The 14,380-nt window shown below is 45.3% G+C and overlaps 1 protein-coding gene across 2 annotated transcripts in view; it reads right to left on the reverse strand.

Moving 5' to 3' along the window:
* Window positions 1-14,380, reverse strand: part of TMEFF2 (transmembrane protein with EGF like and two follistatin like domains 2) — a 186,817-nt gene that overhangs the window by 30,824 nt on the left and 141,613 nt on the right. For both annotated transcript variants that reach the window (XM_074548202.1, XM_074548201.1), the window contains exons 6-7: window positions 1,714-1,862; window positions 529-588 (exon numbers count right to left, since the gene is read on the reverse strand). In XM_074548202.1, coding sequence (XP_074404303.1) covers window positions 529-588; window positions 1,714-1,862 — 209 coding nt within the window. The remainder of the gene's footprint in view (window positions 1-528; window positions 589-1,713; window positions 1,863-14,380) is intronic.

Genomic DNA, 14,380 nt, shown 5'->3' on the forward strand with positions numbered 1-14,380 from the left:
GCCATATAGGGCTATTCAGCCATTATATTTTACTATAGCTTCTAAATAAATTAAACTCATTTATCATTAAACTCTCCACATTTTAAGAAGCTTATTAACTTCATAGTTAAATGCCGACAGGTAATATCTATTATGGCAGCATTTCATGGTATCCCAGCAGTGCTATGAACTGGATTTTCACTTCCTTAAACCTGTATATCATGACGAAAATATGCATAATCTAGTGCACTGATTCTGTAATTTTCAATAATGTCTGCTAATTCTGGCAAATAATTTACAGTACTTATTTCCTCTGTCATACAGGTGTTTTATGGCCAGAGTAGCTGTAGGTTGACAAAAATAGAAGAAGCCCATTTATTAAGAAGAGAGTTTGTAGCAAAAGAAAGAGTAATGGAAAGGCAGTGCTTTTTTAAAGTAAACCAGGAAAACCATAATAGAAGATGAGGACACTTCACCTCAGCAAATGAAGGAAAAAAGAGACTTACACAGATCCCGTGAATTGTGATTCTCACAGAATAGGAACTGTACCTGCATAATCTGTCCTTGCATAATGCCCATCTTCTGATTTTGTAGTTGTTGTAGTATTGTCTGTGTGAAAAGAAATGTGTTGAGTTGCCTGGGGAGCCTGGACTCACTACTGCCCATGCCCCCACCAGAGTGCCCAGGCAGAGCTAACTTCCCTTGCATACCCATCATCTCTGCTGGCTGCAAGGCTCTCCTGGGCCTGCCAGGTGAAAACAGCAGGATCTTTTTTCTAACAATATGTGATAACAGATTGCAGCTGGGATAAATATATCAGTCTGAAGCAGGAGTTGTCATTTCTGCTCTACTTGAAGTAATTGGGGAGTTTTAATATGTACCCTGAAATGAACTGCCACTTAGGGTGGTTAACTTTAAAGAGACAGGAGTAAACTGGAATGTATTTAATACACCTGTATACTATGGCCTTGTAGGTAGATGTACTGAGGATTTATGGGTCAGAAGCTAAGGAAAAAAGCTATTGAGAGTCTGAGCCTCAGCAGACACTTTATTTACAGGAGCTATTGAAAGGCAAATTCTCTTCATTTTCATTTTAGAGAAAAGCAGGGTTTTTAAAGTCAGCTGAAGGGTTAGAGGTGATGTAGTAGTGATGGGCACAGAGAAGCACTGTATTTATGGAGGAACAGAGAGAGCCTTGAGCCATGATTGGAAAACCTCCTTCCAGGCATATTGGGCATCTTGGGGCTCAGCAAGGCTCACCTGAAGAACCAGCCCAAGCACTGTGTTTGGGAGCACCTCTTCAGAGTGTCTTCCAACACTGCCTCATGCTGCTCCAGGTAATGGAGCACCAGAGGATCCATCCTGGGTGGCAGAATGTATCTGAGGGGCATTCCCACTGTCCTGCTCCAGCTGCTGCGGGGCAGACAGAGCTCTGGGCAAGCTGTTTGGGCAGGAGACTGGTGACTGATGCAGAACCCAGTGCAGGGCTGGGCAGTGCCCTGCTGCTGCTCTGGGCAGGGTTAGGAGTGGTGCCCCCTCTCATGCCTCGCTGTGTCTGCATCATGGAGGGCTCTCCCTCTCACCCACAGCCTGTGCTCTACAGTATCAACTGCAGCAGTCTAATGGAAATATAACAATTACCCAATAAGAAGCCAGCCCTGGTTCTGTTTCTTTTTTTCTCCCTGAACAAAAATTGAAAACATTCTTTGAAATGAGTTTTGTTATGAGAGTTACCTTGACATCGACCCAAAGACATGACTTCAATTTTCTCCTGTTTCTGGCATGATGCCTCTTTGATTTGACATGCATTATCATAAGATTTCCCATCGGAAGCACAAAGAGGATTGAAGTTGGTTTGAGAACAGTCAATGTTGCACACACACCTGAAAAGATATAGAAAGAGAAAAAAAAAGAGGCTAATATGAGAAACTTTTTTCAAGACATCATAAATACATCTCAGAAATATAAGTGTTTGTATTATCCTGACTGTACAATGCAAATCAACATAACGAAAGCAGAAAGTTCTGTCAAGAGGTCATTTGTATTTCTTGATGGAAATGAGATGCAGGGAGAGGCAAAAGGCACAGAAAAGCAAGCAAAAAGAAAGATAAAAGAAGTGTGTTTTACATGGAAAACTGTACCACAGCATTACCACTTGTAATCCCCTGTAAACCAAAGAGATATGCAGATAAAGCAAGCTGCTGAGCCCTCCTGCAAACTAAAGAATCACAAAATTCTCCTCAGCTCAGGTGCCATCCATTGTATGGAATACCATATTGTCGGAATTCAGGACATCCCTCTGGCTGTGCTGGACTGCCAAGACCCCTGCCAGGGGGCTCAGAGACCCTGGCACAGAGCCCAAGATCCTGTGGTTTTGATTATGACCCATGGAGCAAATTACCAACCTTATATGAAGATCTGCAGAATGATTCTTAAGTAGAATGATAGTGAATTTATCACAGGGTGAAAAATAGATTTTTTTTGGGTTTTTAGAATGGGGGTTCAGGGGGCAAGATGGAGGAACCTGGGCATGTCCAGCCTTTCTCCTTCTTCTTCTTGGCCTCCATCTTTAGCTGTGATGCTGGCACTTACAGATTGGTTTAGAGTAGAAGCTCACTGTCTAACATAGGTGAGAGGTATTGGAAAGGATTTGTAAATATTGTACACATGGTTTTTAGTATAAAAAGATAACACCACCCTAGAGGTGGGCAGAATACCTCTGACTTTCTGAGTGGACCTCAGCTGGACAGGAGAAAACATTTTATGGATAAGATACAATAAACAACCTTGAGACAGAGAAATGAAGAGCTCTGACTCCTTCTTCAACTGCCAGGCTGGGAAAAGAGACTTTGTAATGCAACTTGGGATCACTCTGACCAGCTAGAGATCCCGAGACCATATAAATGTGGGTTTATATTGATTTATGATTTAATTCTGAAAATAATTACAGCACCTAGAGGCACTCTGATTGTAACAGATGTGAAACTGAAGCCTCACTTCACCCCACTGGGATAAAACCACCTGCCAAGACTGAGACTGGAGCAGGGATGTGACTGCACTCTGTGCCTCGGGCTGGTGGGGTCTCCCCAGCTCTGGACACAGAGAGGCTACTCACTATTAAAGCCAGGAGAACGCTGGTTTAGGGAAGACTTTGTGCACAAGCACTTTCTGAAGCACCTGGATAACTCAGCCAGCAAAAAGCCATATGCAGGTGTTACCCAGGCAGGTTTTCTGTCCCAGTGTTGCGCTCTGTGAGGGGTGAAGGCTCCCATGTCCAAGAGCACAGTGTGGACAAATGCAGACAGGGCAGTGGTGACCCCATCCTCAGGGGTCACCACTTAGGACCATCTCCAGAGACTCCAGAATCCAGTCTGTGAGCTCCTGGGATGCCCTGTGATGTGAACCAGAGCACAGGGAGGTATTCCCTTCCACAGTCTGCCCTGGATCTGAACTAACACACTAACATGGATATATCCTGATCCCAGCAAGCCTCACTGCTGCTTCCAAGATGGACAAACCTAATTGTTCCCATTGACAGCAGGCTGCAGACTCTTTCCTTTAGGTTTCTCCTACTTCATTATCATTAGCAACATCAGGCAGCCTTGGGCATCGGCAGGGGAAGGGCACGCTAATCTTCTGTCCCCAACTGTGCCATTAACAGACAGCTCAGCCTCAGCAAACCCAACGTGATCTTGCTTGGGGACAAAGCCAGAGGTCTAACCTGGCAGCTGCTCCAGCTCTTCTGAGCACGTAATTGTGCACATGCTGCTATCCAAACTCTTCCTGGCTCCTTCTGACATTAAGGCAGAGCCATGAGATTGATGCTCTATCTCCAGCCCACTGGTTGTGCTGAACCTGGCAGTGCCAGCTCCACAGCTCTCCCTTTGCAAAGCTAAGTAATGGAAATGTCAAGCCTCCAGCCTCGCTGCTTGATTTAAGAAAGTGTTTAAAAGTCAGTCCACCTCCCATTTGCAGCAGACATCTGGACACCTTTGACTACTGGAGGTATAGAGGGATATACACAAAACTTGGGTGGAAAGAGGAAGAAGGAAATTGGAGAGCTTGGGTCAGATGTCTTCATCACCCCTTTTGGCTTCTGGCCTCCAGGAATGTGCCCAGGGTGATGAAAAACAGTGGAACCAGCAGCCATCTCTTAGAATTTTTTTTTTTTTTTACACTGGGTAGGTCTATTTACCCCAAATGTTCACTAAATACAGAAAAGGTCTATTTACCCCAAATACAGAAAACTCCAGTTTAAAAAGAGGCCAGTGGTGAAAAGCTGTGGTTATAAATTAAATTACATGATTTCATAACTTGAAGAAAAGCGTCTAGCTCCCTGTGTGTAGCAATTTCCCCACACTGATAAACATACAGAATATAAGGAAAAAAATCCAATGCATTTCCCAAGAATCTCCTTATCAGCAGAACAAGAATGTTCTGCTCCACTGAAATATTAACCATCATCATTTCTTCCTGCAGCCATTTCCAGCTTCCCACCTTAGTCAAACTCACTTCATTAGGAAACATTTACTGCTCAAGTAATAGCAATTCTTTCCACGTAGCTCTACCATTTGCATTTCAGATGGGACACAATCAGCCATATGCTCCTTTTTTTTTGTAATAAACCAGCTAAGAAACAGCTTCACTTCTCTACATTTTGCTACAGAAAAATGAGTGAAGGTTAATATATATTATGTTTCCAGTCAAGAGAAAATTAAGCCAATGGGAAAATTACAACAAAAGGGTGCTCTTCAGGGGAAATCTCAGCAACTTTGGATGCAGTTTCAAGAATACCTGGGGGATGCAGGAACCTATGCTCAGAGTTAGACACTTTAGAGACATATTTTTAAAGGTGTTTAAATGCTTAAAGATGCATGCAAACACTTTGTGTGGGATTTCTGGTATCTCAGAGACCTATTTCCCACTGATTTCAAAGACTGCTTCAGAGCCCACCAGGCATTTATTTACATCTTCTGATACCTTCCAAAACACAAAGACGCAAAATGACTTTCCTGACCTCTCTCAGCAAAACTGAGACGAGAACCAAGGTTTTTCTGTACCCCACTCTAAAATTTCAACCATGACACCAACCTTTCTTTCCAAGCAAACCTCTGCAGCAGCCACATGAAGAGGATATGACATGTAAGCACCACGGGCCACTTGTGGTGCTTGTGCTGGGGTCAGATCCCTCTGAAGCAGGACAGGACTGCCCCAGGATGACACCATATGCTCCAAAGCCTTATAGGATCCCCTGTGTGAAGCCTGATTTTCAGAGCCAGCCACAGGGATGCTGATAAAACACCAAACTTGCTGCCCCAATCTCTTTGCTGCAAGGATCATCCACACCTTGCACACTTTTCAGCAGACAACTTCCAGCTTGCATCCACAGTTTATTGCTGCTTTTGCACTTAGACACTCAAATCCTACTCTAAGGCTGCACAATTAAGTCCACATCAAATATATGTCAGGAAGTGCAAAAGGCAGGATTGCATCAGGAAGATTAATGGGCCTGTGTTGCTGGCTCTTTTTAATTTATAGTGCTCCTCTTATCAGGAAAATTTATGGTACTCCAACATCTTTTTTTCAAACTGGAGGAAGCAAAAGTCTGCCCATTTGGACCATGCAGCCAGATTCCAAAACGGCAAATTGCAGTGAAAAAGGTGAGGCATGTACTCCAAATGTGTGTGCCCAGGCAAATGCAGTCTCTGAGAACAGCTCAGACTTCAGTGGGATCCACCAGTGAAGTAATAAATACATAATGAACAGCACTTAATGCATTTGATTGAATGAAAACCTGTAAAGGTGCCTTCACTTCTTGAAGCATTATGAAATGCAAGAGTGGGACTCTCTTGTGTTAAACAAGAACCAAACTGTGAATCCCTGCTTGGCTCAGGGTGTGTGTTTGGTGAGAGTACCAATGGTGTTATTTTCTGGGCACAGAGAGTTCCTTCAGCTCTTGTGGGACTCAGAAAGGCTCTACCCTGAAGAGAGCCTCCCCCTAATCCTTGTCAGGCAGTACCCATCCCACTGCCAAGGGTGTGTCCAATGGCTGTCTGTCTGTCTGTCTGCAGCTTCCCAGTCCCTGAGGCACTTCAGTATGCCTTGAATTTTAAGTAATTGGATCATTTGACCATGTTATCATCCTGCCTATGACTTCTGATTATAGTTCTATCAATAAATCTATTTGCTTTCTGTGTTCCCAAGTGTAGCACTGAAGAAAGCCTGGCAATGGAAAGGCTGACTGAGCACTCCTGGTGCTTAAGACACTGTGGGAAGGTCAATGAGGTCTCCTAGGGGGTCACAGAATGAAACTGTACCCAAGAGCATACACAGAATACATGTGTAAGATTTAACCATGCCTTCTGCAGTCAGAAACACAGCTTTAAAAGCCTCTGTGAGGAAGGGGAGCCTCCAAGATGTCAGCAGATACCCTGCAGCTCCTCTGAGAAAGGAAGGAATGCTATTCCACAGGCCCTTTGTATCTTCAAGCAATGGGCTCATACGTTAATTGATAAAAATTTGGACAGCCACCACAATCAATCATTAAACAAGGCTCATTTTCTTATGTCTTTTCTTCCAGGCCATTGTGACAGTCTCCAATGCATTCCCTTTCTTTTAGACACTTTATTTTATTCCATTTCATTTCACATGATGATAATCCTGGAGGAGTTGCACATCCAGCAATCAGTGTGGTTACTTTGGTGCTCACAGAAGCAAAAAACACCAAAGCAAACAAAAAAGACTGTTGAAGGGGCAAGCCTGGGCACCTCCTGAGGGGATTTTGGGCTACCTCCCCATGGTGGATCTTGCAACACTGCTTGATGACATTGCTGGATGCTGTCATGAGAATGTCACACGCAGGGTGAAGCAGCAAGTGGCTGCAGGCAGAGGTGCAGCTCTGCAGAGAAGATGCAGGAGAGGCCCAGGAGGGTGCCTGGGGGAGAGCTGGCAGAGCTGAGCTCAGCCTGAGGCAGGTGAGATGCTGGCAGGCACCTCCCTGTGCCTCACTGCTGTCTTGTGGGGTGTGTGCTGCTGCACTCTGCTCTGCAAGCTTCCATCAAGGCAGGAACTGCCTCCATCAAGGAGGGTGCTCAGCAGCACAAGGGAACCCACAGGCAATTTGGGACTTCACCTGTTCATCGTGCTTCTTCCCTTCCCAGGGAAATGAGAGAGGAGCACAAAGAACTCCTTTCCAGCCTGGATTCTGATCACACAGAAACACTGTCCAGCCCTCAGTCTGGTCCATGTGCCAGCAGTGATGGGGATGTGCTGCACCAGGCTGCTTGGCCAAGCTGGAGCAGCCAATTTGGCTTCCTGTTCAATCAGTCTCCATAAAAATTAATGGGGTCAATAAAGCAGGCATGGGTGAGTGCACAGGCTTCTAACGCCCCACGCTTCTGCAAACAGCATATGGTATTATTTGCTGGGCACAGAGAGTACCTTTGCCTGCAGAGAGCAAGCCACTGAAGGGAGGATTCATGGCTATGAAGGGCTGTCCCTTGAAGGAGGAGCTGCGTTTTAAGGAGGAGTCTCAATAAAATGAGAGAATGGTTCTTTGCCTATGAAGGGTAGGAGAATACTATAATTCTATTTCCTTAGTTCATTAATAGAATATAATCATTAGTGACACAGTGATAACAAAAAGAAACGCACTCCAAGCTTTATATTTACTCCTAAGACAACTATTCAGTCTTTGTTTCCAGCAATTATTTATCCAGCAATTCAGTATTACTGAAAAATAAATTTAAAAATGACTATGCAGTATCTGCACGTAGCACGAGGAAGGTTTCCTATGTAGCTGTAATAGGAAGGAGGATAAATGAGACAATGCTTCCAAAGGAGAGGTTTCACTGGGAACAGATGCAGGCACATTTCTGTCAGAGCGAGATGGCAACGGCAGTCCTTCCCCATTCAGCATCTTTTAATTAGCCCTCTGCTGTCTGGAAACCTGAGAGCATTGTTGGTACTACCTCTGTTTATTAAAGATTCATATTCAGACTTTGCTGGCCATGGGTCATTTGCTTTTTGGAACCAGAGCAACAGAAAATTGTGCCTGAGATATCTGAGAGAGAAGTACTTAATGAAATGACTAACGTCTTCAGCCAAGTGTCTAGTTGATTACAGGGTCTAAACAGCAGAACAGCAATAAATCTGCCACAAAGAGAATTGTCAGTCAAGAAAAAAGGCATAAAACCAAAGAGACAAGGAGGCAAGAGCTAAAAATGTGAACATGCAAATCTAGTGTTATATTTACTAGTCAGAGCTCTGATATTTGAGCACATATGCTAATTTGGTCAAGTGTGAGATCCCACCATGTCTCAGAGAGCATTATTTAACAGGGAAGGTGAAGTTCCATTCTGTAATAATTTTAAATGTTATATATTTTCTCCAGGCACAAAAAAAAAGAAAAAGCAATGAGAACCCCAACAAAATTTTGCAGCATAAAAAAGCCCAAAGCCCTTTGCCACAAAACAGTGTATAAATAATAACACAGTTGTTGTACATTTATGATATTTCAACCAGAGACACTTCTTATCTTCCTCTGCTCTGATGAGAACATGGTGATCAGAAACCCAAATTTCTGGATGTCAGCACAGACCTCTCCAAGCCCCCTGCCCCTCCCAGTAGGACACTAAATGCCCATTTAAAGCAAACCTGGCAGTATATATGTCTGCATAAAGAACCTGGCAATCAGTCCCAAATGCCTTCTCTACCATCAAGGTTTTTCTTTCTGGTACACAGGGCATCTTTGTTGACATTACCAGCAGGCAAGCTGAAATGAAGCCAGGCTTAACATTACACCTCGGCACTGGAACAGGCATTGTAGCACGGCTGTCAGGAGGCTGGTGGGAGCTCTCATTTACCCAGGCAGCTTTGGGGGTGTTTCGTGTCTCAACACAACATCATGCAGAGACACCTGAATGAGCTCCAGGCAGGGACTGGGCAAGGTGAACCTCTGGGAGCTCAGGTAGCTCGCTCAGACACGCAGCCTGTGACAGCCCTTCACTGAGGAGCAGGGACAGGCACCTCTGTACCCAGCTCAGCACATCACCCACCACACAGCCACCTGCACACACAGGCAGCAAAGCTGGATTGCTCCAGGCTGCTTGGACACACCTTTGTTTTGATGTGAGTGTCAAAAGGAGCACACAATCTGAGCTTCTGACCCTCAGCCCATCTCCAGGCACAGCTCTGAGCTTCAGCGGTCTCAGACAGCCCTGCAGCAGCCATGGGCTGGCACCATCACACCCCTAACAGAGAGACAAGGTCCTGACACACTCAGTGCAGTCAACAGGGACCTTTGGCGGTCTGGCCAAACTCAGGTACCCCCCAGTGGTCTCTGCAGCACGTGTAGCACAGCCCAAGAGGATGGCACCCAAAACTGCCTGGCATCATTGCCTGCTTTGGCATGCACTGAACATCATATATCCACTGACATACATATCCATAAAATATCTTCAGAGTGCACACTGGCACGCAGTGTTTTACACTTTCTATGAATCATACCCTACAACCTGTCTGTGCTTGCCAGGAGACTGAAATCCTATCACTGCACTCTTAAGAACATCATTAAGAGGCTTAAAGAATAGAGACTCTGCGTGTCTCCTTCAAAACAAATTTTGCTGTAATTTTTGAGGTTGATGCAAAACTTTAGCTGCAGTGCAGAACAATAAACAATACATATTTTATAATGGCAGCACAAAAATAGCATGCAGTATTTCTTTGCTGGGCCTGCTAGTGCTTCTCTTTTTGCTTTAAGATCACAAGAGAAGAAAAGCACGGCTCATTTTGAGTGCTTTCCATTCAATGTTTGTTATTTACTTATTTATTTATCTAATTTATTTTTCCTTTTTGTCCTTTGCAGCCCTGCTTCTGCACTAAGGGCTTTAGCATGCCTACTTTGCACAGTGGCTTCCCTGGGATATTTTACTTATTTCAACTGTTCAAATGTTTATCTTCACCAGGAGTAAAAGGAGAAAAGCTTGATTCCCTCAGGGTGATGCAATGTTTCTGCATGGCATTTCAATAGCATCCTGTTATTCAAACAATTAGAAATCACAGAGACCATGCACAGAATTATCAGCATACTGCATGGAGATTTTTATTATTATGTAGTGCATAATGAAAATGATTTGAAGGACCCCAAAGCATCATAACAGAAAGAAGCGCTGAATAATCAGGTGATTTTTTTTTTTTAACTGCAAGAGCCCAAAATATTGTTTACTGGACATATGTCAAGCTAAAATGCACTAAAGTGGTGAATATATTTACTGATGGCCTTCCTTGCATACCAAATGCAACACACTCTGGGAGTGTAGCTGGAGACAGAGCCAGGAGCTTGGGCTACAGCTGCCACAGTGCTGCTGCATAGCAGGGATGGACTGGCAGTGCTTAAAAATACCCATGGATTTTTCAGAGCATGCTTGGCATGGCAGCTCATGGAGGATGCTCCAAAACCACGGGCTGCTCCTGGAGACACCCTGCTGTACAGCCTGCAGAGAGTCCCTGGGCACTGGCTGCCTCCCAGAGCTCAGTGAGGAGCTGGGCTCAGGCTCTTCCAGCTTTCAAGAAGTCATCCTGGAGACTGCAGCTCATGAAAAAAATCTTTTATCCACAGAGCAACTTGAGTCCTAATTCGCCTTTAATTTTTGACCTGTAACTTTTTTACTAAATTTTTGACCAAAAAAATTGCAAACTTCACCTTTGCTTCCTTTTCACAATTCACAGCACCAATTATAGCATGACCTTCACCTGGCTTCCCAATGCCTCTGGTGCCCTCAACAGTACATTGAATTGTAGGCTAACAACTTTAGGGCAAAAGAAATGTGTCCATCTCTTTCTCTCTTTTTTTTTGTCCTTCTAAATATCACTCTTATTTTAAAGATACTAGGTTGTATAAAGCAATCTTTGCTACACTGGATGCTTTAAAGCCAAACACAGAATCACAAGGCTGATGACTGGGTTTGAAGAGCCATGGAAAAAACCTTGTTCTAGCTGTGTGACCAGAGAAAAAAATTCTTATTCTGTGCACATGCCAATTCAAGTGTCTGCAGGTATCTAATGTGTAAAGTTTATTTAGAACTCACAGAATAAAATAAATACCTCTCTATGGTTTGCCTGCCCCTGGTGTCCTTCACGTCTCTGTGGTCTGTGCTAAAACAAAGTTTTGCTGCCTGTTTCTCTCTCTGTAAACATCTGAGGCTGTCTTTCATGAACACTTTATTGCTGTGTGCCTCAGACTGCTGATACTGTTCACTCCTATCTTGAAGCCAGCAGAATAATGAAAATTTTTTCCACAAATCCCCCAGTTTCACCCTGGACTGAACAGCCAGTGGGAATTCTGCAAGATCCAGTGGGAAGCATGGGACAGTATCTAGCAGCAGGTCCTGGCATGGGCCTTGTCAGGCAGGAAGGATCCATCTGCTCACAAAGAACTGCAGCTCTGTCTGGGACCAACCACAAATTTCTGCTGAAATTTCTGTTAACACTAGAAGTTACTTCTGAAAGTGGACTCTGATTTGAAAGTAAAGGGATGATGATGGCCTTTTGGCTAGCAGAGACCAGTGTGCTGCCAGCCGCAGCCTATGCTCACATGAGCTATCCACTGCTGGTGGGGAAGGGAGATAGGGACCTTCCTAAAATGAGCAAAAGCTGTAGTAAAGGAATTCCTCAATGTGCAGTCTGCCTCCACATGTGCAGCAAGCCCAGCCCAGCTCTCCCCATAAACCCCTCTGTGTCCTTAAACACGTGTGCCTCCTGCTTCCTCAGGGATTCACAGAGCACTCTGAGGTGGAAGAGACCCACAAGGATCACCTCAGGTACAACAGCCCATGCAGGGGTTGGACCCACAACCTTGGTGTTATCAGCACCACACCCTAGCCAGGGGTACCTGCTTGAGGCAGCACCATCTGAACTGGCCACACATTCCAGGATACCCTGCTTGGTCAGCTCTCCTCAACTACAAAATCCAGTCTGCTATTTAATGAAATTTTAGGAAGCCACTTCCAGGCTTTCCTTCAGGCATTGTTTGCACCTCCTGCACAGGCAGAAAGGTTATCTGTGCTCAGGATAACCTCACATTATCTCAGCCCACAGGTATGAGCCTGACACCCAAGCAGATCACTGCATTGGCAAGAAGAAGGCTGCAGTAGTAACCCTCCTTTCCTCAGAGCCTTCAGGGCTGTAGGTAAAAGCTGCTGTACAAAACCAGGCATTCCTGCTGGCTGGGGATCTGCCTCATGGTGACCACGGGCTGGCTGCTTTTGGGATCAAGCCCCAAGGGACAGTGCTGCTGCCAGGGAAAGGAAGACAGACAATGACTGCAATGTGCCATCTTCAAGGACATGTCCTTGCCAGCAAACTAATGGGATGAGAGTGACTTTCTTAGGGCTGGCACACAGATCAGTGGAATCCACCTGCGACTCCCTGAAAGGAGCAAGTGCTGTGCACTGGCCAGGACAGGTGTCCCTGGGGCACCTGTGCTGTTCCACAGGGGAGAGCTCCATTAGCAAATGGGCAGGCTGAGACACAGCAATTAAATCTGTACATCTGGGGACATCTCACACAGGCTTTTAGCTGCAGCCTACACATGGGAAGGGACTGGGGCAGGAGCTGGGCTCTGTGAGGACGGGACACCTGCCACTCTGCAGGGGCTGTGAGAGCTGAGGTCAGCCCTGTGCGTCAGCTCCCACTGAGTTTTCCTCAGGCTCATATTTAATGCATGGGATGTATTTTTAATGGTTTAGATGTGTGAACAAACCGTGGCCTTGATGTTCCTACACGGGTGTGTGAAGGAGCCTCCGACCTTCTGCAATGGATGCAGTTCTATTTTAATAGTTAACATAAAGTGGGATGGAAGAGATGAAGCATTCCATTAAGACATTTGATAATAAATTGGTAAGTGCTTTCCCAGTGTTTTACATAGTTATTCTCTCTGTTGATCTATTTAGCCAACACATGTAATTCCGAGCTACAAAGCTGTATTCCTGCTTTCGTAAACATACTTACATAAAACTCAATAACAACACAGTCTATTTATTGCTAAAACGCTAGTAGGAAATTGGAAAAGGTATAAATACAATTCATTGCTGGTGATCTCCTGCCCCCTGAAGGCACTGTAAGGCTCCAAATCTTGCTCAGTTCACAGCATCATAAAACCAAAGCAATAAATGTCACTCTTTTCTTGATTGCGCATTAGGCCAATCGGCTTTTTATTGCGCCTAAATAAGCCGTCAGGAAGGCACCGCTCTCCTTACTGCTGGGGGATGACTCTGCCTAAATGGGGGGCCAGGGAGGAAGGGAAGCTTACTTTTAAATAACAAGGCTAAGAGAGAACAGGGGGAGAAGAAAGGTGCAAAAGCACGTTGCTCTGCAAGGCCTTTGCACTTGCTCTTTCATGCTGTAATGCCTTGATGTACGCAGACGATTATGTGTCAATGCACATTAATATCTGATGTGCATTACCATATTATCATCCCTTATGTGCACTTTCACAGCCTGGTGAGCCCGGGCTCTCCCAGCCATGGGGTTACACAACCAACATCACTGTGGGGGCACAAACCAAACCTCAAACAGCTCAGGGCAGCACCCATGCACAGCGCTGCCCTTGCAGGGCACAAAGGGACCCTCCTGTGTCCCTCTCACAAAGCAGCAGGACCTGGGTGTCCTCACAACACCTTGTATTACAGCAGGAGCACAAAACAGACTGCCAAAGCCATTCCTCCCAATGCAGATCAACGCATGTGCTCAAAAGGCTGGGACACTTTCCTACCCAGGACTGATTACACCGGTCATAGCTGGCGGCAGAGGAGTAAAAAAAAACCCCAAACCGTGGGTTCATTTGCTCTCCTGTTGATCTAGACACATGAAATGGTGGCTTTCCACCATGCTATGAGGTGTATATATTGTATCTAGACACTTTTCTGCCTGAAAAGAGAGAGGGATGCTGTTGCTGCCTCACACAATGCTGAGCCACACACGTGCACCACCACATCCTCCAGCTGCCCCTGGCACAGCAACCTTTAATTCACCTGCTTACACTGGGTGAGCCATTCCAGCCCTCTCAGCTGGCAGAGGGAAGCCAGGAGAGGCCAACCTCCCTTCCCCCCTTGGGTAGTGTCCCCAAAATCCTCCCTGAACATGGGCAGCCACTGCAGCTCCTCCCCACTCTTCAGCAAACAGCCAGCTGGACTAACTGCAAGTCAGCTTTACATTTCCTCCCTGCTGACCACCCACCTCTCCATGTCTCCCATCCACACACAAACAGAATTAGGGATCTTGGCCATGGAAACCTAACAAGAAAATCGGTCAGTGTTGAGCCATGCTTTTGAAATTATTGCAGCTTTTTTCCCCAACTCTAATGCTGACAGACTACTAATTGCAAAGACAAATGATGTCTGTG

The sequence above is a fragment of the Zonotrichia albicollis genome, chromosome 10 (assembly GCF_047830755.1).
Source record: "Zonotrichia albicollis isolate bZonAlb1 chromosome 10, bZonAlb1.hap1, whole genome shotgun sequence".
NCBI lineage: Eukaryota > Metazoa > Chordata > Aves > Passeriformes > Passerellidae > Zonotrichia > Zonotrichia albicollis.